The sequence below is a fragment of the Muscardinus avellanarius genome (assembly GCF_963383645.1).
Source record: "Muscardinus avellanarius genome assembly, chromosome: 1".
In the NCBI taxonomy this organism is placed as follows: domain Eukaryota; kingdom Metazoa; phylum Chordata; class Mammalia; order Rodentia; family Gliridae; genus Muscardinus; species Muscardinus avellanarius.
The window spans coordinates 234,356,594-234,382,173 of NC_137786.1; the positions used below are offsets into that span (position 1 = coordinate 234,356,594).

General features: G+C 56.1%; 1 protein-coding gene across 4 annotated transcripts; it reads right to left on the bottom strand.

Moving 5' to 3' along the window:
• Positions 1-9,373: 9,373 nt before the first annotated feature.
• Positions 9,374-23,916, bottom strand: UNC93B1 (unc-93 homolog B1, TLR signaling regulator; the record flags this gene model as incomplete). 4 transcript variants are annotated; one of them, XM_080692494.1, is made up of 11 exons in its annotated part: positions 9,374-9,649; positions 10,942-11,060; positions 14,255-14,528; positions 16,105-16,200; positions 20,057-20,181; positions 20,550-20,643; positions 20,962-21,094; positions 21,300-21,461; positions 23,088-23,241; positions 23,481-23,622; positions 23,821-23,916. In XM_080692494.1, the coding sequence occupies 11 exons, from the start codon at positions 23,914-23,916 to the stop codon at positions 9,374-9,376; spliced, it is 1,671 nt and encodes a 556-aa protein (XP_080548620.1). The 4 variants fall into 4 exon arrangements, with proteins under 4 accessions (XP_080548620.1, XP_080548619.1, XP_080548621.1 ...); XM_080692493.1 differs by having other exon boundaries at positions 16,018-16,200; XM_080692495.1 differs by lacking the exon at positions 21,300-21,461 and having other exon boundaries at positions 16,018-16,200.
• Between the last annotated feature and the right edge of the window lie 1,664 nt (positions 23,917-25,580).

The window sequence follows — 25,580 nt, forward strand, 5'->3', positions numbered from 1 at the left end:
TAATCCATCTTCGTCACATACCACAAACACTCGGCAACTTGCTTTAACCTTCTTGTTTTTTATCCCAGTCCTTTCTTTCCCATTTGGGACAATCTTAGGATAAAACTTACTTCATACAAAATGCTTTCTTATTCTCACAAGATTTCCTTTCTTTATAACCATCAAAACTTTATACCTGCCGGGCGTGGTGGCGCACGCTTGTAATCCCCGCGCTTGGGAGGCAGAGACAGGAGGATCGCACAGGTTCGAAGCCAGCCGCACGCGCTGGCTTAGGAGACCCTGTTTCCAAATATAAAAAAAAATGTAAAAAGAGGTCTGGGAGTGTAGCCCGGAGGTAGAAGGGCTTCCAGGAATCCCAGTACCACCAAAAAAAAAAAAAAAAAAACTTTATACCTGCACACTTATTATATCTGTCTTTTGTTCTGACATACTTATTCCTTAGCCAGGTGGTGCCTCTTTGTCTCCGGACAGTGAACGTACTAAGTGCAAGGGTCAAGAATCTACCCGGCCCTCGGCTCTATTGTACTGGGCAGTATTGGTTGCTCATCAACTAGGGTGCTTTGAAGCCGCACACAGAGTTTACCTTTCCTATGCCCAGGCCGGATCCCAGAGGAGGTAAACTGAGGCACCGGTTGCCTTTCTTGTAGTTTTAGGGCTAATGGCCTCAGTTGACTCTTAAGGCTTTTACTATAGGTTAATGATTAGAATGAAGGGCAAAGCCAGAGAGGAACTCTGCACTGTAATCGTTGCAGCCCCCTCCCTGCCTGAACGCCTGCACAGCACCTGAGCTCTGACTAGATTTTACACTTTGGAAATTATCAAAGCAATTTTCCAATACCAGCACATGAATACATTTTGATGCCTCTTTCCAATACTGGTACATTTCCCCTTCTGTCTTCTCTAGCCAATTTTATTATAGCTTGGAGCAAGGCAGGGGAGTCTGAGGGCCCAGACATATATTACCAGAAAATTTATCTTCCACGGAATCAGTTTCTCCCACAGTCCTGATTCTGGGACCTCGTTTTACATCACCGGAGCCATATGTGTGAAAAGTTAATAGAATCAATACCAAAAGAACAATAGCTATGGAAGACGTCCAAGAGCAAGGAGCAGTCTGACCAGGGACCACGTCCCCCAGGGCTTGCCTCCTTGAGGTAAGTGCCACGTCATGCATGCAGGGTCACCGCAGACTCCAGGGGAGACAGGGCCGTGGCAACTGGGAGTGTAGCCCAGAGGTAGAAGGGCTTTCAGGAACCCCAGTACCACAAAAAAATTATATATATGTATGTATGTATGTATGTATGTATGTATGTATGTATATATGGCTGGGCGTCATGGCGCACACTTGTAATCCCTGCGCTTGGGAAGCGGAGATAGGAGGATCGCGCAGGTTCAAAGCCAGCCGCGCTGGTTTAAGAGACCCTGTTACCAAATAAAAAGTATTAAAAAAAAATAGGTCAGGCCGGGCATGGTGGCGCACGCTTGTCATCCCCGCGCTTGGGAGGCAGAGACAGGAGGATCGCGCAGGTTCGAAGCCAGCCACGTGCGCTGGCTTAGGAGACCCTGTTTCCAAATAAAAATGTAAAAATAGGTCTGGGAGTGTAGCCCGGAGGTAGAAGGGCTTCCAGGAACCCCAGTACCGCCAAAAAAAAAATAGGTCTGGGAATGTAGCCTGGAAGTAGAAGGGCTTCCAGGAACCCCAGTACCACACACACACACACACACACACACACGCATGCACACACACACACACACACACACACACACACAAATATATATATATATATTTATGGAAGGAAAAATAGGACCCTCTGTAGACGTCCGCCCACAGTGACAAGGACCGGAGCCTGCTGCTTGGCGGGGCGGGCCTGGAGCCTGAGACCGGGGCCTGCCCCACAGCAAAGGGCCCGCGGGCCCTGCAACCGTGCGGCCAGGAAGCACTAGAAGCTGCCTTGCCTCACCTCATCCCTCAGCAGATTCCCTGATCCAAGTGATCCCTATGTTAAAACAATTGGTTGTGAGTGGATCATCCTGTCAAAGTTACTCACCTCTGGCTTTCAGGATTTCAGGAAGTGGGATAAGTGTGGAAATTAAAAGAATGACTTCCAAGGAAGAAATTGATTGTAACTGATCGGATGTGGAGAAATAGAAGCTCTAATGCATTGTCGGTGGGATTGCAAGTTGGTGCAACCACTTTGGGAAACAGTATGGAAGATCCTCAGAAGGAAAATGAACTGACCCTATGATCCAGCAACACCACCTCTGGTATCTACCAGAAAGAATGAAACCAAAACACCAAACTAAGGCATGAGCAACCATGGTCAGAGCTGCACAGCTCACCATTGCCAAACTTGGAACCAGCCAAGACGTCCTTCAGCGGATGAGTGGATTTCAAAGCTATGGGATGTGCACTCGATGGAATTTTGCCCAGCCATAAGGGAGAACAGAATTATGGAATTTACAGGGAAATGTCACAAAAATAAGAAATCAGATGGTTTCCCTAATGTGTGAAAACTAGGGAGAAATGGGCAACAGGGGGAAGTCTCGATGAAGAAGGGACCCTGTAGAGGAGCAATGAGGGTGACGTATCTGAGGGGATGAGAGGGAGGAGAAGGGAAACTCTCTACAGCACACGATGTGCTTAAACACATCAAAGTCAATCAGGAAGCCAAGCAGGGGTAGGAGGGAGGGGGAGGGCAGGGGTTAGAGAGTGGGGAGGGCTGACTGGGTGATGTGTGCATGTGTATCTCCACAAGTTTTTTATCCCATTGAGATGTATGACTACAATGCACCAATAAAAATTTATTTAAAAAGAAAGAAACAACAACCTACTGGGTGCGGTGGCGCATGGTGATAATCCCAGCATTCAGGAGGCTGAGACAGGAGGACTGCCATTTGCAGACAGCCTCGGCTACTTAGTGAGGCCCTCGGCAACTTAGTGAGACCCCGTTTCAAAATAAAGACTAAAAGCCAGTGTGGTGGCACACGCTTGCAATCCCCGCGGTTGGGAGGTGGAGACAGGAGGATCACACAGGTTCACGCTGGAGAAAAAAGAAAGAACAACCTCCCTGCCTGGAAAGCCCCCAACTCCTCGCTCTCCCTCACCCTCAAAAAATAGCCCCATAGAGCCGGGCGTGGTGGCGCACGCTTGTCATCCCCGCACTTGGGAGGCAGAGACAGGAGGATCGCGCAGGTTCAAAGCCAGCCGCGCACGCCGGCTTAGGAGACCCTGTTTCCAAATAAAAATATAAAATAGGTCTGGGAGTGTAGCCCGGAGGTAGAAGGGCTTCCAGGAACCCCAGTACCACCAAAAAAAAAAAAAAATAGCCCCATAGTACCCCTTGCTTTTAAGTAAAAAAGAAACACCTGTTTGCCTCTTTCTCTGTGTTGCAACTTTACAGAACCCAGGGGCGTTCTACCTCTGAGTTACATCTCCAGCCTTATTTTTTTTTTTTCTGGGGTACTGGGGACGGAACCCAGGGGCATTCTACCTCAGAGCTACACCACCAGTCCTATTTTTTATTCTTTATTTTGAAACCAGGCTTCACTGAGTTGCAGAGGGCCTCCCTAAGTAGCTGAGGCTGGCCGTGAACCGCGATCCTCCTGTCTCAGCCTCCTGAATGCTGGGATTACAAGCGTGCGCCACCATGCCCAGCTTCCAGCCCTATTTTTTTCCCTTATTTTGAAACAGGTCTCACTAAGTTTCAGAGGGCCTCACTAAGTAGCTTAGGCTGGCCGTGAACCTGCAATTCTCCCGTCTCAGCCTCCCAGGTACTGGGATTACAGGTGTGCACCACAACACTGGGATCTTTTTTTTTTTTTTTTTTTTTTTTTTGGTGGTACTGGGGTTCCTGGAAGCCCTTCTACCTCCGGGCTACACTCCCAGACCTATTTTTTACATTTTTATTTGGAAACAGGGTCTCCTAAGCCAGCGCGCGTGGCTGGCTTCAAACCTGCGCGATCCTCCTGTCTCTGCCTCCCAAGCGCGGGGATTACAAGCGTGCGCCACCACGCCCGGCGACTGGGATCTTTTTATTTTTTTCCTTATTCTATTTTTTTGGGACTGGGGATTGAACCCAGGGGTATTCTGCCTCTAAGGTACACCTCCAGCCGTTTTAAATTTTATATTTATTTATTTATTTATTTATTTATTTATTTATTGTGGTATTGGGGATGGAACCCAGGGACCTTCTACCTCCATGCTACACCTCCAGACCTATTTTGTATTTTATTTGAAAACAGGGTCTCACTAAGTTGCTGAGGCTGGCTTCGAACCTGCGATCCTCCTATCTCAACCTCCCAGGTATTGAGATTACAAGCGTGCTCCACCACGCCAAGCTCTAGGTTTTATTTTATTTTATTTTATTATTTTATTTTTTGCAGGTCTGGGGATGAAACCCAGAGGCATTTGACCTTCAAGCTACACCCCTGCCCTATTTTTTATTCTTTATTTGAAACAGGGTCTCACTAAGTTGCAGAGGGCCTCACTAAGTAGCTGAGGCTGTCCCCGAACCGCGATCCTCCGGTCTCGGCCTCCCGAACGCTGGGATTACAAGCGCGCGCCACCACGCCCGGCTCTAGATTTTATTTTAAAACAGAGTCTTGCTAGGTCGATGAGAGTCTCACTAGCTGTTGAGACTGTCTTCCAACCTGCGATTCTCCTGTCTCAGCCTCCCATGTACTGGGATTCCAAGTGTGGGCCACCACACCCGGTTTAGACTTCTTTCTTTCTTTCTTTCTTTCTTTCTTTCTTTCTTTCTTTCTTTCTTTCTTTCTTTTCTTTCTGGTACTGGGGATAGAACCCAGGAGCATTCTACCTCTAAACTACGCTCCCCAGCCCTATTTTTTTTTATTCTTTATTTTATGTAGGTCTCACTGAGTTGCAAAGGGCCTCACTAAGTAGTAGCTGAGGCTGCCCACGAATCCAGACCCTCCTGTTTCAGCCTCCCACGTACTGGGATTCCAGGCGTGCGCCACCATGCCCGGCTTAGACTTTCACTTGGTTACGGCGCCTCAGAGAAAACCCTCCAACTCAAACCGCTCTAAGATGATGACTATCCATCAGCCTCTGGATGACAGTCTGCTGCCAGAGGCTGGCTTACGTGTTCTGTCTGATGCTACTTCTCAATCTCTCGTCCGAAATCCGTACCCACCTCGAAGCAGAACTTGTTCAGACAGGTCCTCCGCCCTGCTCACACACGCCGAGAATCCAGGTGTGACTTTTATTATTTATTTATTTATTCAGTGGTACTGGGGGTGGAGCCCAGGGGCATTCTACCTCTGAGCTACACCTCAGCCCTATTTTTTAGTCTCTATTTTGAAACAGGGTCTCATTGAGTTGCAGAGGGCCTCACTAAGTAGCTGAGGCTGTCCGCCAACCCCGATCCTCTGGTCTCAGCCTCCCAAATGCTGGGATCACAAGCGTGCGCCACCACGCCCGGCTTGGTTGTATTTTTTAAAGGAACTTTGGCTGATACAGTAGCACATACCTGTAATCCCAATGAGATAAAAATAAAATAAAAATTTATTAAATTAAATATTTATTTAAAATTCTTTGTGTGTGTGTGTGTGGTACTGGGGGTGGAACCCAGAGGCCTTCTACCTCCGGGCTATACTCCCAGACCTATTTTCTATTTTATTTGGAAACAGGGTCTCACTAAGTTGCTGAGAGCCTCACTAAGTAGCTGAGGCTGGCTTCGAACCTGTGCGATCCTCCTGTCTCAGCCTCCCAAGCGCAGGGATTACAAGCGTGCACCACCACGCCCGGCTATTTATTTAAATTTTAAATAAAATATTTAAAAATAAAATAGGACTGGGGTGTAGCTCAGAGGTAGAATGTTCTTGGGTTTAATTCCAGTATAAATAAATAAATAAATAAATAAATAAATAAATAAATTTTTATATTGGTGATTAAACCTAGGGAAATTCTACTGTGAACTACAGCTCCCACCCTTTTTATTTTATTTATTTATTTATTTTTGTGGTACTGGGGATGAAACCCAGGGGCATTCTATCTCTGAGCTACATCCCTAGCCCTATTTTTATTCTTCATTTTGAAACAGGGTCTCACTGAGTTGCCAAGGGCCTCACTAAGTAGCTGAGGCTGTCCACGAACCCAGATCCTCCGGTCTCAGCCTCCCGAATGCTGGGATTACAAGCGTGCGCCACCATGCATGGCTCTGCGTATGTGTGTGGGGTACTGGTGATGGAAAACAGGTGCTTTCTACCTCCAGGCTACACTCCCAGACCTATTTTTCTATTTTATTTGGAAACAAGTTCTCACTAAGTTGCTGAGAGCCTCACTAAGTAGCTGAGGCTGGCTTCGAACCTGCACGATCCTCCTGTCTCAGCCTCCCAAGTGCGGGGATTACAAGCATGCACCACCACGCCCGGCTTTGGAAATGTGTTTATTAGGCTTTTTTAGGTGTTTGGAAGAAGCCCTTTCAAGCTACCTCAGCTGATATTGAGAATTTAAAGATAGTGAATTGGACATGGTGGCACACGCCTATAATCCTAGTACTTTGGAGGTTGAGACAGAAGGTTCACAGGTTCTAGGCCAGCCTCATAAACTTGGTGAGATCCTGTTTCAATTTTTTTTTTTCAGAACTGAAAATTGAACCCAGGGGCATTCTAACTCTCAGCTACACCCCCAGCCCTATTTTATTATTATTATTTATTTGAAACGACGTTTCACTAAGTTTCAGAGTGATTCACTAAGTAACTGAGGCTGGCCTCCAACCTGTCATCCTCCAGTCTCAGTCTCCCAAGTACTAGGATTACACGCATGTGCCACCACGCCAGGCTCTGTTTCAATTTTTTTTCTTAAAAAGGGTGGCTGCAGGGTACAGCTTGGAAACAGAAAGTCCCTGAGTTCAATCTCTAGGAAACAGAAAACAGAAAGAAGGAAGGAAGAAGGAAAGAGAGGGAGGAAGATGGTGTCTTGGTTACATTCTCACTGCTATGCCCCAATAGTCCTAATCACACAAGGAAGATTTATCTGGTCACAGTACTGAAGATTTCAGAGGTTCAGTCCTGTCAGGCTGGGTCTGCGGAGGGCAGGGTAGGCTCTCACCTCATGGAGGTAGGAGGCAAGGGAGAAAGAAAGGGGGGAGGAGCCATATATACTCAAGGCCACGCCCCCACCCCGCCTCTGCAACCAAGCCCCGCCTCCAACCTGGCTGCCTACTCCCCAAGAGGTCTCAGAGGGACTAGAGGTCCAAACCCTTGGGTGTATTCATTTCGAGTCACCCCCCCATGCCATTTTGGCATGGGGCTGTACTTCTATTTTCTGTATTTCTATCTTTTTAATAAACTTATTTAAATCTTCAAAAAAATAAATAAATCCAAACCCTTACAGATGGAAAGATGCAATCTTAGACTGGAGAGCTGGCTGTGGTGGCCCACACTTGTAATCCTGATACTTGAGAGGCTGAAACAGCAGGATTGCGGTTGTGGCCAGCCTCAGCTACTTAACGAGACCCTCTGCAAATTAGTGAGACCTTCTTTGCAAATAAGAAATAAAAATTAGACTGGGGGTGTAGCTCAGAGGTAGAATGTCCCTGGGTTTAATCCTCAGTAAAACACACACACACACACACACACACACACACACACACACACCTTAGACTGGAGATTCGTGGAATCATAATTTTTTTTTATTTTTTATTTTTTGGTGGTACTGGGGTTCCTGGAAGCCCTTCTACCTCTGGGCTACACTCCCAGACCTATTTTTACATTTTTATTTGGAAACAGGGTCTCCTAAGCCGGTGCGCACGGCTGGCTTCGAACCTGCGCGATCCTCCTGTCTCCGCCTCCCAAGGCGGGGATGACAAGCGTGCCCACCACGCCCGGCAAGGAGTCATAATTTTTAAATCTGCATCAGAACTCCAAAGTTGCTTTTGGAGTGCTAATCCTGCTCAGAAGCAGAGGTCTGCGGGACCTGCACCAGACACCTCGTCCGGGGATGACGGGATCAGGAGAGGACACAGCGAGGCCAGGAACTGCTCAGGGGCCAGACATCCTGGTCCCACAGCAGAGTCAGCCTGCCGGGGGTTTGCTGCATGACCTGGTGTGTGTGTGTGTGTGTGTGTGTGTGTGTGTGTGTGTGTGTGTGTGTGATGCGTGGGGTTTGCTGCCATATGTGTGGCCTGCTGTGTGTGTCTCCTGTTGTGTCATGAGGTGCCTCCCGGACACTGCCTGTCATTGTGGGTGTGTGGGTCTCACCAGGTGCCAAGCACAGCCAGGCTGGGGTCTCTGGAGGACTGGGAGCCACACCCCAGCCTGCCCCGTGCTGGGCCACCCCGGGTGGGCTCTCCACCTGAGACTTTGTCCTTTGAGACCAAGAGGGACATTTGAGATGACTCTGACAGGCACAGACCCACTCTCCAGACACCCCCACGCCCTCTGGTTTGCCGGGCATGCCCAAGGCCCAGGCCTTGCCAAAGAGCACCTCGCCCTGCCTTCAGCTGCTCAGCAGGCCGGCGGGCTTGCCACCTCCTACAGAGGGAGTCCTGATGGAGATGTCATGTCACCACACCTGCCTCCCCACAGACGCCGGGGGGGGGGGGGGCCTGGAAGGACCGAACAAAGAGCTCCCGGCCTCCGCCTGGCTTGCACTGTGCGGCAGTTTATGGGTCTGTTTGCCACCTTATGGGTCTGTTTGCCACCGCAAGTGTGGGTGTGGCCGGGCTGCTTCCGCTCCAGAATCTAGATTGGGGCAGGGAACTGGGATAGAACTTCCCCCCTCCTCCAGCACTATACCCCGAGTTACACTTCCCAGCCCCCCCCCCAAAAAAAACAGGCCGCTCAGAATGGCAGCAGCGAGCCACAAGAGGCTGTCCTGCCCTCCACACCCAGGAGGTGCCACTTCTATGGCCGGCACAGCGCACTTCTGCTGAGATATCACCATCGATCCAGCATCGATCCAGCGGCCCCTCTCTCCTGGGGTGGGGGATCCACCCAAAACCAGTCCTCGTGGGAGGGGCTTGGCTCGGGCGGGGTGCGCCTCCCTCCACCCAAGCCCTCTCCAGCCCCCTGTGGGCCGAGACACCCCAGTCAGGATCATACAAAAATATCTTTATTGCCCATTTTCTATAAAAAGTCGGGGCTCTGCGTGGCCCCTGGGGTGGACAAGCAAAGCGCGGCCCCAGCGTCCGGCCCGGGTTGGGGCAGGGGGCTGAGGGTGCAGGCGCGGGCACGGCCCCTGCTCGGCCGCCTGCAGGCTGGGCCTGGGGTCTCAAGGCCACACCTCGCTGCAGAAGATCCAGCTGACCCCGGGCTCCGGGAGGGCCGCTGCCGAGCACAGGAGGGGACGGGGTCGGTCCTTCCTGCAGGACCCGCGCCATGGTAAACTGAGGCGGGCGCGGGGTGCTGGCTACTCCTCGGGCCCGTCGCCCCCCAGGGCCTGTTCGTAGGGGCAGGGCCCCGCCGGCGCCGCCTCGTCCTCCGCAAAGCCCCCGGCCTCGTGCTGGCCCTCCGAGTCGCTCTCGTCCGAGTTGTCCTCCTCCAGGTAGCGGTAGCCCTGCACCTTGTGCTGGGGCCGCGGGATGCGGGGCTGGCGCGGGACCAGCCCCCCCCCCAGCTTCCGCTCCATCCAGAGGTAAGAGGCCACCGCTGCCACCAGGGTCACCAGCAGCACCGCCAGCTTGGCCTGGGCGCAGGGGAGCCGTGAGGGACCCGCGGCCATTCCAGACGGCTCCCCACCTCCCCTCCGATCCTTCTCCACCCCCGAACCCCACCTTCCCAGATACATCCCGGAGGACAAGGTCCAAGCCCCAGCACTGTCCCTTACAGCCGCCAGACCACTGGGGGTCTCAGTTCCCCTAACTGGAAGAGATGACCATCCCCTGGCCTCACAGGGTTAAAGGTGAAGCCTTGACGGTCTAGATGTGACTGGCCCTCCTTGACCAGGGCTTTTCCATCACTGAAACACTGCAGCTGTCTGCTTGCAAACAGATTCTAACTGTAATCTACAGCTGGGCATCCAATTTAGCATGCATACTATCTCGTGTGTGTGTGTGTGTGTGTGTGTGTGTGTGTGTGTGTGTGTGTGTGTGTGTGTTACTGGAGACAGAAACCTGGGACCTTCTACCTCTGAGCTACACCCCCAGCCCTATTTTTTATTCTTTATTTGGAAACAGGGTCTCACTAAGTTGCAGAGGGCCTCACTAAGTAGCCGAGGCTGGCCGCAAGCCTGTGATCCTCCTGTCTCAGCCTCCCAAGTCCTGGGGTTACAAGTGTGCACTACCATACCTGGCTCAAATTTTGAAAATTTAAAATCTCCCAGTTGGCCGGGCGTGGTGGCGCACGCTTGTAATTCCCGCGCTTGGGAGGCAGAGACAGGAGAATCGCGCAGGTTCAAAGCCAGCCGCGTGCGCTGGCTTAGGAGACCCTGTTTCCAAATAAAAATGTACAAATAGTTCTGGGAGTGTAGCCCGGAGGTAGAAGGGCTTCCAGGAACCCCAGTACCACCAAAATAAATAAATAAATAAATAAATAAATAAATAAATAAATAAAATCTCCCAGTTAGGGAGCAGAGGACAAAGAACGTGGCTGGGGGTACAGCTCAGCGGTAGAGTGCTTGCCTATCATGAGAGGCCTTGGGCTCCATCCCCTGTACCAATAACAATAACAAAAGCAGAGGCTCTTTCAGGCCATGAAGCAACACCCCCCACCCCAGCATCCAGGACCCCGGCAGTTGGTGATCAAACGATCAAACAAATCACCAGGATAAAGCCAATGTGGATCCCTCCGGAGGTGGGTGAACTGAGCCTGGCAGGAGCTGAGGCGGTAGGTGGAGTGCTAGGTTGAGGGAAGGGGTTCTGGACCCACGGGCAGGCCTTTCGGAAGTGGTGTGCTCTAGGAGCCGTGAAGCCAGGGTGCTCACCAAGCCTCTGTTTCTTGGGGGTGGGGGACGGAACCCCAAGCCCCACCCGGCCTCACCTTCATGGGCAAGCTTGAGCCCAGGTACACGGCGAAGATGGCCACAGCCTGCCACCAGTGGTAAATGGTGAAGATGAAGTCCTGCCGCTCCTTGTCCTCGTACAGGACCCCCAGGAGTGCTGCGGGCAGGTGGGACGGGGACACAGGTGTCTCCTGAGGCCTGGGGCTACAGCCCGCCCACCTGTGACTCCCTCAGGCCGCATAGGGGTCCCATCCAAGAGCCCCTGGAGGCGCCTCTACGCTGTGCCCTGGTCCTTGCGCGCCCTCTAGTGGAGATATCGGTTATGGCGCTGCCCAGGTGAGCCTGGGTTGGTGTGGTCAGGAAGGGGAACTTCCCTCTATGCTTAGGCTTGGCCTGCCTTGACCCAGGCATGCAGTGCCAAGTGTCCAGGAGCTGTTTTTCTTCCTTACCAGAGCTAGGGAGGGCAACCAACTTCCTGCAAATCAAACCTGAAGCTGGAGGAGGGGGCTTGTGTCCTAACAAGATTTCCCTGGGCTGGTAGAAAGAATCCTGAACACTGGGCTTAGCAGCACACGCCTGTAATCCCGATGCTTGGGAGGGTGAGACAGGAGGATCACAGATTTGAGGACAATCTCAGCAAGTAGTGAGACTCACCTACTTAGTGAGACCCTGTTTCAAAATAAAAATAAAATCGGGCCGAAGGTATAGAATTCCCAGTACCACAAAAATAAGAATAAATAATTTTCTTCTTGTGGTACTGGGGATGGAACCTAGGGGTATTCTACCTCCGAGCTACACCCCCAGCCCTATTTTTATTCTTTATTTTGAAACCGGGTCTCACTGAGTTGCAGAGGGCCTCACTAAGTAGCTGAGGCTGTCTGTGAACCGCGATCCTCAGGTCTCAGCCTCCTGAATGCTGGGATTACAAGCGTGTGCCCCCACACCTGGCAGAATAAATAAATTTAGGGCCAGGCGTGGTGGTGCACGCTTGTAATCCCCGCGCTTGGGAGGCAGAGACAGGAGGATCGCAGGATCGCGCAAGTTTGAAGCCAGCTGCGCACGCTGGCTTAGGAGACCCTGTTTCCAAATTTAAAAATGTAAAAATAGGTCTGGGAGTGTAGCCCAGAGGTAGAAGGGCTTCCAGGAACCCCAGTACCACCAAATAATAATAATAATAATAATAATAATAATAATAATAATAATAATAATAAATAAAAATAATAAATTTAAAGCTGAGTGTGGTGGCGCACACCTGTAATCCCAGTACTTGGAAGACTGAGATAGAAGGTTCACAGGTTCAAGGACAGCCTCAGCAAGTAGTGAGACTCTCATTAACCTAGTAAGACCCTGTTTACAAATAAAAATAAAATTGGGCTGGGGGTATAGCTTGGAAGTGGAATGCCCCAAGTTCAATGCCAAAAAAAAGAAGAAGAAGAAGAAGGAGGAAGAGGAGGAGGAGGAGGAGGAAGAGGAGGAGGAGGAGGAGGAAGAGGAGGAGGAGGAGGAGGAGGAGAAAAGAAAAAAAAGAAAGAAAAGAAATAATGTTGGCCAGGTAGCCAGAATATTCAGATTGAGAGCGAGGACTGGGGGGAGAAGCAGGAGAGTGGACATGCAGAGATGCCGTGCTGGCTCCGTGGTGGTCTGCGTCAAGTCGCTTCATCCCCAGGGCCACCTTTTCCACTGTGAGGAGAGCGTACATTATGCTGTGTTAGGAAATTCTAAAGCGAAAAGGCCAGCACAGAACCCGGCCGACTGTGGAAGATGCTTGTTCTTAACACCTCTGCCAGGCCCAGGGCATGAACACGCTTGTCCTGTGGCCCAGGGTGACATCTGAAACCACCAGTGGCACCGGCCCATCAGAACAGATGCCAGCGTGGATGACCCACAGCTGCATGTCACTGGCACGCACCCACCTGAGTGCAGAAAGCACTGAAGCTGAAACATACCCACCCTGCCTTCTGCCAACAGGACCCCTCCCCAGGGCCTCACCCGGCCGCCCGGACTTGGGCTCTGGACTCTGGTGCTGGCACCACCACGGGGGCCTTCATGCCTGCTCCTGGCCCAGATCTGGGCTGTGCGTGTAGCATAGTGGTAACACAGCCTCGTGTGCGTGGGCCCTGGGTTCAGTCCCCAGCATTCAAAAGGAAAAGGGAAGGAGGAGGAAGGAAGGGGGAGGGTAAGGAGGGAAGAAGAGAAGAAAGAAAGAGAGAGAAAAGAAAGGAGGAAAGAAAGCAAGGTAGCTGGCCAGCTGGCTGGGCACGGTGGTACGCACCTATAATCCTAGTACTTGGGAGCCTGAGACAGGAGGAGCTCAGGTTTGAAGCCAGCCACAGAACTTAGAGAAACCCTGTTTCAAAATAAAAACAAAACAGGGCTGGGAGTGTGGCTCCAAGGGAGAATGCCTCTGGGTTTAATCCCTAGTACAAGAAAGAAAAGAAAAGAAAGAAAGGAGGGAGGGAGGGAGGAAGGAAGAGAGAACGGAGGGAAGGGTGGGTGGGTGATGAGCGGGCGTGGTGGCGCAGGCTTGTAATCCCAGTACCTGGGAGGCTGAGACAGGAGGATACGGTTCATGGCCAGCCTCAGCCACTTAGTGAGGCCCTCTGCAACTCAGTGAGACCCTGTTTCAAAATAAAGAATAAAAAATAGGGCTGGGGGTGTAGCTCAAAGTTTGAATGCCCCTGGGTTCCATCCCCAGTACTGCCAGAAAAAAGGAAAGAAAAGGAAAAGAAAGAGAGAGAGAGAGAGAGAGAGAGAGAAGAGAAGAGAAGAGAAGAGGAGAGGAGAGGAGAGGAGAGGAGAGGAGAGGAGAGGAGAGGAGAGGAGAGGAGAGAAGAGAGAGGGGAGGGAGGAGGAGGAGAAGAGAAAATGGGTCTAGTTCTGTACCTACACCTGGGGCATGGACAGGGCTACCTGCTCCTACCCACGTTGAGTACCCACGTTGCGCAGGGCAGACTCCCAACACCTGCGCTCAGTGACTTGGAGGCTGCCGAGCTGGGCCCTGACTCCTCTTATGCAAAGGAGGTGGCCCGAGGTGTTCTCTGCTTTCCCTAAGGACGGTACTCACCTACGCCGTGTACTCACAAGCCCTCACACCCGCCTCCTCGCTGTCCAGAGGGCCAGAACACCTGCCCGTGACCAGCACATCCATGGGGTGTCCCCGCCTGTCCCTGCAGTGTCCCTGGACTGTCCCCAGGGACTTCCCGCCCACTGCTGCCGCTTTCGCAGACCCCACGGCAGATCCTCTGTGTGTCCACGGGACCCCGTATCTGTCCCGGAGACGTCCATGCCCCCCACTTGCCCGGAGGCTGCCACGGCCCCTCCCAGCCAGCCCAGTGTCCCGGCTGTACTCACTACTGAGTCCTGTCTTGTTGAGGGCGCTGCCCACACCCCAGAGGATGGCCGCCAGGTAGAGCATCCAACTGTGCTGCAGGACCCGAGGCGCGGGGGCCCAGAAGAAGAAGCTGAGGGTGAGCAGCAGGTGCAGCCCCGCCCCGGCCACCAGGGGCACCGAGCGCGGCAGCCACAGGCCCAGCAGGCCCAGGATGGAGGCGGCGGAGGCACCCAGTCCATAGGCCACGAGAAGGTAGGCCAGGCGTTCCAGCCCCATGGAGCACACACCATAGCCCTGCGGGGACAGGAGGAGGTCATGGAGGTCCTGCCCTGGCCCTTCCCAGTGCGGTGTCACTTGGGACCATGGCACCTTGCTCTCCCTGGACCTCCTGGGTGCTGTAACTCCCTCCAAGGCTGGCAGGAAGGTTCCGGAGGGATTGAGGGGTCAGACTAGTAAAAATGAAAATGCGTGAATTGTTCCCAGAAATCAAGGGCGGTACCCCACATGATATCGAATATTTTATGGGTGTTATCTCATTTCAACTTCGGAAATATTAAACCTGCCCAGAACAGCCGGGCATGGTGGTACATGCCTAGAATCCCAGTACAAGGGAGGCGGAGACAAGAGCATCTTAAGTGTAAAGCCAGACTTGGCAATTTAGAATGATCCTGAGTAACCTAGCAAGATCCTCTTTCAAAATGAAAATAAAGCCTGGTGTGGCGGTGCACACCTGCAATCCCAGTACTCGGGAGGCGGAGACAGGAGGCTCGGCCACAGCAAGTAGTGAGGCTCTCACCAACCTGTCGAGATACTGGTTCAAAACAAAATGAAACAGTAAGGCTGGGGTCATAGCTTGGAGGAAGAATGCCCTGGGTTCAACCCCCAGGACTACAAAATAAAATTAAAACAACAGGGCTGGGGTGGAGCTTGGAGGTAGAATGCCCCTGAGTTCAACCTCCAGTACCCCCCCAAAAAAAAAAAAAGCTTGCCCAGGACAAAGAGGGCAAGAGAGGGAAGAGAAAGAGAGAAGGAAATATTTGGGACATATGTACACTTAAATTTTTCTTGCCGAGTTGGACGTGGTGGTGCACGCCTATGTTCCCAGTACTTGAGAGACTGAGACAGAAGGATCACAGGTCTGAGGTCAGCCTTAGCAAGTAGTGAGACTCTCGGCAACCTAGTGAGACCCTGTTTCAAAATAGGAGCTGGGCGTGGTGGCGCACGCTTGTAATCCCAGCATTCGGGAGGCTGTCACAGGAGGATCACGGTTCCCAGACAGCCTCAGCTACTTAGTGAGGCCCTCTGCAAGTCAGTGAGACCCTGTTTCAAAATAAAGAATAAAAAATAGAGCCCGGCGTGGTGGGGCATGCTTGTAATGCCTTTGGGAGGCGGAGACAGGAGGATCGCGCAGGTTCGAAGAAAGCCGCGCTGGCTTAAGAGACCCTGTTTCCAAATAAAAATATAAAAAATAGGTCTGGGAGTGTAGCCCGGAGGTAGAAGGGTTTCCAGGAACCCCAGTACCACCAAAAAAAATAATATAATAAAATAAAAATAGGGCTGAGCTGTAGCTCGGAGGTAAAATGCCCCTGGGTTCCATCCCCAGTACTGCAAAATAAATAAATAAATGACTAAATAAATAAATAAATAAATAGGGTTGAGTTGTAGCTCAGAGTTAGAATGTCCCTGGGATCCAGAACAAGACAGTTTAAAAAAAAGCTACTTGCTGTTTATCTGGAATTCAGCTCTTTCACTGGCAATATAACATTAAGCAGGCTGAGCTCACCAGGGCGAGACCGGTGCAGGCAAAGAGCACCTCAAAGCCGCTGTAGATGAAGAAGGGCACGAGGTGGCGCAGGCGGAAGTCGCGCACGTGCTTGAAGGGCAGCTGGAAGATGTTGCCCCAGCCCACGCTGCGCAGGTCGATCTCCTCCGTGGGCCGGTAGGCGGCCCCGCACAGGCCCAGCACCTGCGGACAGGGAGGTGAGGTGACCCTAACCCCTGGCTTCAGGTGCCCCTCGGCCCAGAGCCCCTCCACACACACCCAACAGGGGCCTGCCCGCCTCCCAGCCCAAGGCCACACCTCCTGGACACACCCACAGCCGCCACGCCCCCACAGGCCACGCCTCAGGGCCCGCCCACAGCCGTCAGTCACGCCCCCATGAGACCACGCCTCAGAGCCCACCCACAGCCATCAGTCACGCCCCCACAGGCCACGCCTCAGAGCCCACCCACAGCCGTCAGTCACACCCCCATGAGACCATGCCTCAGAGCCCACCCACAGCCGTCAGTCACGCCCCCATGAGACCACGCCTCAGAGCCCACCCACAGCCGTCAGTCACGCCCCCACAGGCCACGCCTCAGAGCCCACCCACAGCCGTCAGTCACGCCCCCACAGGCCACGCCTCAGAGCCCACCCACAGCCGTCAGTCACGCCCCCACAGGCCACGCCTCAGAGCCCACCCACAGCCGTCAGTCACGCCCCCATGAGACCACGCCTCAGGGCCCACCCACAGCCGTCAGTCACGCCCCCACAGGCCACGCCTCAGAGCCCACCCACAGCCGTCAGTCACGCCCCCATGAGACCATGCCTCAGAGCCCACCCACAGCCGTCAGTCACGCCCCCATGAGACCACGCCTCAGGGCCCACCCACAGCCGTCAGTCACGCCCCCACAGGCCACGCCTCAGAGCCCACCCACAGCCGTCAGTCACGCCCCCACAGGCCACGCCTCAGAGCCCACCCACAGCCATGTCACGCCCCCACAGGCCACGCCTCAGGGCCCACCCACAGCCGTCAATCACGCCCCCACAGGCCACGCCTCAGAGCCCACCCACAGCCATGTCACGCCCCCACAGGCCACGCCTCAGGGCCCACCCACAGCCGTCAATCACGCCCCCACAGGCCACGCCTCAGGGCCCACCCACAGCCGTCAGTCACGCCTCCACAGGCCACGCCTCAGGGCCCACCCACAGCCGTCAGTCACGCCCCCACAGGCCACGCCTCAGAGCCCACCCACAGCCATGTCACGCCCCCACAGGCCACGCCTCAGGGCCCACCCACAGCCGTCAGTCACGCCCCCAAAGGCCACGCCTCAGGGCCCGCCCACAGCCGTCAGTCACGCCTCCACAGGCCACGCCTCAGGGCCCACCCACAGCCGTCAGTCATGCCTCCACAGGCCACGCCTCAGAGCCCACCCACAGCCGTCAGTCACGCCCCCATGAGACCATGCCTCAGAGCCCACCCACAGCCATGTCACGCCCCCACAGGCCACGCCTCAGAGCCCACCCACAGCCGTCAGTCACGCCCCCACAGGCCACGCCTCAGAGCCCACCCACAGCCGTCAGTCACGCCCCCATGAGACCATGCCTCAGGGCCCACCCACAGCCGTCAGTCACGCCCCCACAGGCCACGCCTCAGAGCCCACCCACAGCCGTCAGTCACGCCCCCACAGGCCACGCCTCAGAGCCCACCCACAGCCGTCAGTCACGCCCCCATGAGACCACGCCTCAGAGCCCACCCACAGCCGTCAGTCACGCCCCCACAGGCCACGCCTCAGAGCCCACCCACAGCCATGTCACGCCCCCACAGGCCACGCCTCAGGGCCCACCCACAGCCGTCAGTCACGCCCCCACAGGCCATGCCTCAGAGCCCGCCCACAGCCGTCAGTCACGCCCCCACAGGCCACGCCTCAGGGCCCACCCACAGCCGTCAGTCACGCCCCCACAGGCCATGCCTCAGAGCCCACCCACAGCCGTCAGTCACGCCCCCACAGGCCACGCCTCAGGGCCCACCCACAGCCGTCAGTCACGCCTCCACAGGCCACGCCTCAGGGCCCACCCACAGCCGTCAATCACGCCCCCACAGGCCACGCCTCAGAGCCCACCCACAGCCATGTCACGCCCCCACAGGCCACGCCTCAGGGCCCGCCCACAGCCGTCAGTCACGCCCCCATGAGACCACGCCTCAGAGCCCACCCACAGCCATCAGTCACGCCCCCACAGGCCACGCCTCAGAGCCCACCCACAGCCGTCAGTCACGCCCCCACAGGCCACGCCTCAGAGCCCACCCACAGCCGTCAGTCACGCCCCCATGAGACCACGCCTCAGAGCCCACCCACAGCCGTCAGTCACGCCCCCACAGGCCACGCCTCAGAGCCCACCCACAGCCATGTCACGCCCCCACAGGCCACGCCTCAGGGCCCACCCACAGCCGTCAGTCACGCCCCCACAGGCCACGCCTCAGAGCCCGCCCACAGCCGTCAGTCACGCCCCCACAGGCCACGCCTCAGGGCCCACCCACAGCCGTCAGTCACGCCCCCACAGGCCATGCCTCAGAGCCCACCCACAGCCGTCAGTCACGCCCCCACAGGCCACGCCTCAGGGCCCACCCACAGCCGTCAGTCACGCCTCCACAGGCCACGCCTCAGGGCCCACCCACAGCCGTCAATCACGCCCCCACAGGCCACGCCTCAGAGCCCACCCACAGCCATGTCACGCCCCCACAGGCCACGCCTCAGGGCCCACCCACAGCCATGTCATGCCCCCACAGGCCACACCTCAGGGCCCACCCACAGCTGTCAGTCATGCCCCCAAAGGCCACGCCTCAGGGCCCGCCCACAACTGTCAAGTCAAGCCCCACACAAGGCCACGCCTCTCGGACAAACAAAGCTGTCTGCCCCGCCTCCCGCAAGGCCACACCCCAGGGCACACCTCCAACTGTAAGCCACGCCTCCCACACAAGGCCACGCAGCAGGGCCCACCCACAGCTCTCAGTCACGCCCCACACAAGGCCAGCCCCAAGGCCCACCCACATCTGCCAGCCACGCCTCCTACATAAGGCCACGCCCCCACTCCTATGGCACACCCACAGCTGTCAATCACACTTCCCAACAAGGCCATGACTTCAGAACTCACAGCTGTCTGCCCTGCCTCCCACAAGACCATGCCTCTCAGGCACACCCACAGCTGACACGCTCCTCACACAAGGCCACGCCCCTAGAACACACCCACAGCTGTCAGCCATGCCTTCCAGCCCAAAGCTACACCTCCTAGACGAACCCACATAAGATCACACCTGCCAGACTCACCTACAGCTATATGCCCTGCCTCCAAAACTGTCAGCCACGCCTTCTGGCCCAAGACCACGCCTCCCATTTGCCCCACCTCCCACATGGCCACGCCTTCCCAACACACCCTTAATTACCCCACAAGGCCACGCCTCTAACACACCCACAGCCATCTGCTCCACTCAAGACCACACCTCCCAGACAAACACTTGGGCCCCTTGGACCTCAGATACTCCCACAGCTGTCACCCACACCTCCAGGAAACACGGACCAGCCTCATCCTACGCCCAGCCTAAGGCTCTGACCCAGACACACCCAACAGATGCCTGCCCTCCTCCCAGCCCAAGGCCACGCCTTCCAGACACACCCACAGCTGTCAGCCACGCTTCTCCAGACACACCCCATAGGCTTGGCCTTGCTCTAGGTCCAAAGCCACACCCCCTGGGGCTTGACAGACCTTTCTTCCCAGCCCCTGGCCCTCCATCTTTGCCTTCAAGTACACCCTCAAGTTTGAGCCCAAAATTCCAAGCCAAGATCCTGGGTCCGGTCCCCAGCTCCCCCAAAGCTCACAGCCAAGTCCTCTTGGCCGGCTCCTCCTCCTGTCTGAGATTCTAACTCCAGCCTCGGTTCCCAGGCACCGGCCGTGCCACCAGGACTCAGCCCGGGCTCCCCATTCCCACCCTGCAAAGCTAGACCCGAACTCCAGACCTCCGCTGAGCCTCACCGCCTCGGCCCGGCCCGGCCAGCCCCAGGCTCACCAGCAGCATGGCCAGGAAGGCGGTGGCCATGAGCACGCTCTCCACCACTATGAGGTTGTGGCTTTGCGGCAGCGTCTTCAGGACGGTCTTGTTGAAGCCACTGAGGATGCCGTTGCTCTTAGTGCCTGGGGGGAGTGGGGCACTGTCAGCCCCCCACAACGACACACACCTGGGGGCTAGCCCGCGGGGACTGTGGGGCGGGGGAGGTCAGAGCCACAGGGCTGCCTGCGAGAGGGGACCGGCCACCCACACCATGTGCTCACCCAGCACAGACTGAACTCTGACTGCATGCCTGGCCCCAAGGGAGACCTCACTAGCAGCCTCGCAGCCCCACCCTGCGGGGCAGAGGTCCCAACCGCACACTCCTCCTGGGCCCTGGCCTTGCCCGCTAGCCATGGGATGCTGGACATTGCGGGCCCAGGGTGTGCTGGACGACAGGAGGGGAGAGGTAAGCGGGCTTTGGGGACACCCCTCCCACGCCACGCACACTAACCGCAGCTCTGCACGTTGTAAAGTGTGTGGTTCAGGTCATACAAGTAGTGGTTGAGGAAATAAATCATGGGCAGCTGGGCGCAGGCGAAGCTGAGCTGCAGACAGGAGGGTAGGTAGGGCCAGACTCAGGCAGGGAGCCAGGCAGGAGGCCCTGGCCTGGGCCGGGTACAGCCCTGGGGGACAGGAGCCCTCTTAATCCTGGGGAGCCCGATGGGGGGGAGCAGGAGGACTTCCTCCGGCTCAGCACTGCAGACGGGGAGGGGATGAGGTCTCTGTCAGTGGAGGAGAGCCAGCAGGGGTTGGCTCAAGACGAGAGGGTGGGAGAGAGGGCTGAGATGACTGCCCAAGGGGCTCCCGAGGGTGGGTTCCGGGGCTGGAGCATCACCACCGCCGCCGCCCTGCGTGGCGCTCACATGGAAGAAGCTGTAGAAGATGACTTGGAAGACCAGGAGATAGGGCGCGTGGGAGCCCCGCGGGGGACGCCGCCGCGGCCCCTGCTCGTCCTGCTCCTTGTAGCGGGTGTACTCGTAGTATTTCTGCGCCATCCTGGACGGCGGGAGCAGAGGACCTCAGCAAGCCCGTCTCTCGCACCCCACTTCCTGCACCCACGGCCACAGGCTGGCCGGCCCTGGCAGGGAAGCTGAGCCCCAGCATGTGGAAGGGGCTTGCCCACCGTCCCCCGGCTGAGGCTGGCAGAGCAGTACAGGCTCAACCCAGTCTCCAGCCTCCACCCTGCTGCCTCCACGCTCACCGGGTGATGTAGTTTCCCATGGAAGCCCACAGAGGCACAATGGCCATGCCGAGGGCCACAGCCGAGGGCACAAGAGTGTAGTAGCGCTCCCAGTAGTTGGTGGAGACAAACAGGGCGTAGATGCCCACAGCCAGGAACATCATCCATTTGGTGCCAAAAAACCTGCGGACCACAGCAAAGATGCTGCTGGCGCCACGGGCCGCCGGGCCGCCTGGCCTGAACCAGACGGGCCGCAACCTCAGGGCCTGAGCCTGGAGAGGCTCAGAGGTCCAGATGCTCAGGCCAGCCAGTGTCCACACCCCAGGTCTCACAGCCACGAGCTGAACCCGGAGATAAAACGGGGAGCCTGTGGCCTGTGGGCAGCCTGCGCTCATTCATGTTCTGGCCTCTCTGACTCTCCAATCTCTCTTTCTTCTCCCAAGCTAAGTGCCACGACTGTAGGGCCCAGGGACTTGACCAGGCTGGGCCAAGGCCGAGGAAGAGCCCTGTGCTGGCGAGGGGCAGGGCTGGAGGACCGGCGGGTTTAAGACCAGCCTCAGCAACTTAAGGGAGGCTCTCAGCAACTTACTGAGACTTGTTTCAAGATAAAAAATAAAATAGGGCTGAAGTGTATGTAGCTCAGAGGTAGAATAACCCTGGGTTCAATCCCCTCAGAGGAGGAGGGGAAGGGGGAGAGGGAGGGGGAGGGGGAGGAAGAGGGGGAGGGGAGGAGGGGGAGGGGAGGGGGAGGGGGGAGGAAGAGGGGGAGGAGTAAACTGGTACAGTACTGCATGCCTGCTGTCCTAGGCACTTGGGAGGCTGAGGTGGGGGGAATCCCTTGAACCCAGGAGTTTGTTTGGGATGGAACCCAGGGATATTCTACCTCTGAGCTACACTCCTAGCTCTATTTTTTATTCTTTATTTTGAAGCAGGGTCTCACTGAGTTGCAAAGGGCCCCACTAAGTAGCTGAGGCTGTCCGCGAACCACGATCCTCCGGTCTCAGCCTCCCAAATGCTGGGATGACAAGCAGGCTGATTCCGAACGCTGGGATTGTGCCCGGCTTGAACCCAAGAGTTTGAGATCAGCCTGGACAACATAATGAGACCTTATCTAAAAAGAAAAGACCAAAGACCAAGAGCGGCAAGCAGGGAGGGAGCCAGAGCGTCCCACTCAGAGCCACAGTCCCCATCTCTGCAGCAGACTGGCCCTGGCAAAGCCCTCACCGCGAAGGCTGCTGGCGGGGCTGGGGAGGGGGGGGTGAAAAGAACAGGAGCAAGCAAAAAGGAAAGAAGAAGTGAAAGTGAGCCGCCACTGTACTCCCTGACAGATGTGGACGTCCCCACGCCTGCTGGTGGGGTGAGACCATTTCCGGAGGAAGGGGGCTCAGGAGGGTCTTTTGGGGAGAGGTTTTCTTGATTCTGTTTTGAGTTATGATGATCTAGTAAGATGTGTGTATAACTGGGAAAGGAGGAAGAGGAGGAGTAGAAGAAGAGGGGGCCATCTATTTTCTCCACTGCTCTCCTGGTTCCTTCAGGGGTTGGGGGGCTGCTGCACTGGCCAGGAGGCTGGACCCCTGCCTCTAAGGCTCAGGTCTAGAGGGGACCCTCGCAGCACCCGCCAGCCATGCCCCTTTCTGTAAGCATGCCCCTCAACGCAGCCCCCGCTGATGGGGCCAGGCGCGGGCGCCTCGCTGGGCTGGCTGGGGGGCTCTGCTCCGTGGGAAGATGGGGGCGGGGCTCTCCTTCCCCAGCACCTGGCCCCCTCTTGCCGGGACGCTCCCCGCGCCGGGGCGGGGGCCTCGGGCGCACCTGATGAGCAGGGGCGTGTAGAGCAGCGCGGCGGTGGGCGTGACGTTGATACCCATCAGCATCTTGCTGTCGATGTCCGGCAACCCCATGTTGCCGTATTTCACCTCGCGGTAGGTCTCGTCGTAGTGCAGGATCAGCTGCATCTGCAGGAGGCCTGGGGACAGGGAGGGGCGTGGAGGGGAGCCCCAGTGGCGCCGAGACTGGCTCCGAGGCCCGCGCCCACCCCCACCCCCAGGCTGGGCGGGGACGCTGGCCGCGGCCCGGGTGGGGCCTCTGCAGCTGCAGGCGGCGGCGGGAAGCGAAAGGGGAAGGAGGCCGGGCCCCTGGGTTTCTCTTTCCCGCCGGCCGGGAAGGCCTGGGAAGGCGGGCCTGGGGCTGGCGGCCCGGACCCACCCAGGTAGACGCCGTAGGTGAGCGTGCCGCCCAAGCTGGCCGCCAGCACGTTCTTGAGCACCCCGAGGCGCTTGCGGCGGTAGTAGCGGCGCTCCTCCTCCTCCTCGTTGTAGTTGGGGTACGCGCCCACCAGCTCGTCCAGCTGCGGACCAGCACCCCCATAGCACCGCTGGCGCCCGTCGCCCCGCCGCCCGGGGCCCCGAGCCCTGGTCCCTCGGGTCCCCGAACCCCCAGCCCGTCCTGCCCCCCGAGCCCCAGGTTCCTCGGTCCCCCGTGCCTCTGGCCCACGGAGCCCCAGCCCCTATCCTCCCAGCCCCCCAAGTCCTCGGTCCCTGCTCACCGGGGCGTCGGGCCCGTCGGGGACCCCCAGCCGGTCCTCGTCCCCCTGCGGCCCCGCGGCTCCGGCCACCGGGTACAGCGGCGGCTCCGCCTCCATGGTCTGAGCTGGACTGAGAACCCAGCACCCAGCACCCGGAGCCACTTCCTCCTGGGGACCGTCTGCCCGCCCCAGGGCCGCCTCCTCTCCGCAGCGGGCGGGGGCAGGGCGCCGGGGAGGCGCACCTGAGCTGGGGGTTGGAATCTGCTCTGAGCCACTTGCTGGCTCCTTAAGTTTAGAAATGAAGTCCACCCCTCCGGGCCTGCTTCTTCGCCCCTAAAAGGAGACAATTGGCACTGTTCCCCCGGGGCTATGGCAGAATTGGTTAATAGAAGTCCTTTGGAGGCCAGGTGTGGTGGTGCAGGCTTGTTATCCCAAGACTTGGGAGGCTGAGACAGGAGGATCGCAGGTTCGCAGCCTGCCTCAGCTACTTAGGGAGTCATTTTGCAACTCAGTGAGACCCTGTTTCAAAATATAGAAAGCATAGCCGGGCCCAGCGGTGCACACTTGTAATCCCAGCATTCGGGAGGCTGAGACAGGAGGATCGTGGTTCCTGGACAGCCTCGGCCACTTTGTGAGGCCCTTTGCAACTCAGTGAGACCATGTTTCAAAATAAATAATAAAAAATAGAAGTGGGGGGGGTAGCTCAGAGGCAGAATGCCCCTGAGTTCCACCCCCAGTATCAAAATAAATAAATAAATAAATAAATAAATAAATAGCCTGGCGTGGTGCTGCACGCTTATAATCCCAGCATTTGGGAAGCCAAGACAGGAGGATCATGGTTTTTGGCCAGCCTCAGCTACTTAATGAGGTCCTTTGCAACTCAGTGAGACCGTTTCAAAATAAAGAAAAAAATAGGGCAGGGGGTGTAGCTCGGAGGTAGAATGCCCCTGGGTTCCATCCCCAGACCCGCAAAAAAAAATAAATAAATAAAAATAAAAAATAAAAATAATAATAAAGAATAAAAAATATAGGGCTGAGGGTGCAACTCAGAGGTAGAATGCCCTCCAGGTACCATCCCCAGTACCAAAACTAACTAACTAAATAAATAAATAAATAAATAAATAAATAAGTAGGGCTAGGGGTGTGGCTCAGAGGTAGAATGCCCCTGGGCTGCCCAGTACCACACAAAACGTGCCAACCCTTGAAGAGTTCAGGCCTGGCACAAGCCCCCGTCGTGACTGGTTTTACATCCAGCCTCACCTCCCTGGCCCCGCAGGGTGCTTGCCTGGGCAGCCCTCTGCTGCCACGGGCCCAGACCACCATGCGCCCTCAAGCAAAGTCTGGGGGTCTGCAAACCAGGCAGGGGGATGGACGCTGGGAGGCTGAGACTGTGTGCTGCTGGGGCTGCTGGATCTACCACCCTGTGGGGTCCCGGGCCTCCTGCACCAGCCCTGGGCCCACAAGAGCCCACTCTGCAGTGGCTGCCATGACGCACCTTGCTGCGCTCCCGGCTGGATCCACCTGGGAAGCCTTTATTTATTTTTTTATTTTTTTATTTTTTTGTGGTACTGGAGATAGAACCCAGGGGCAGGGGCATTCTACCTCCTAGCTATGCCTTCAGCCCTATTTTTTTGTTTGTTTTTTGTTTGTTTTTACTTTTTATTTTGAAACAGGGCTAGGTCCAGGGGTTGCAAAGGGCCTTACTAAGTTGAGGCGGTCCTTGAACTTGCGATCCTCCTGTCTCAGCCTCCCAGATGCTAGGAGTGCAAGCATGCACCACC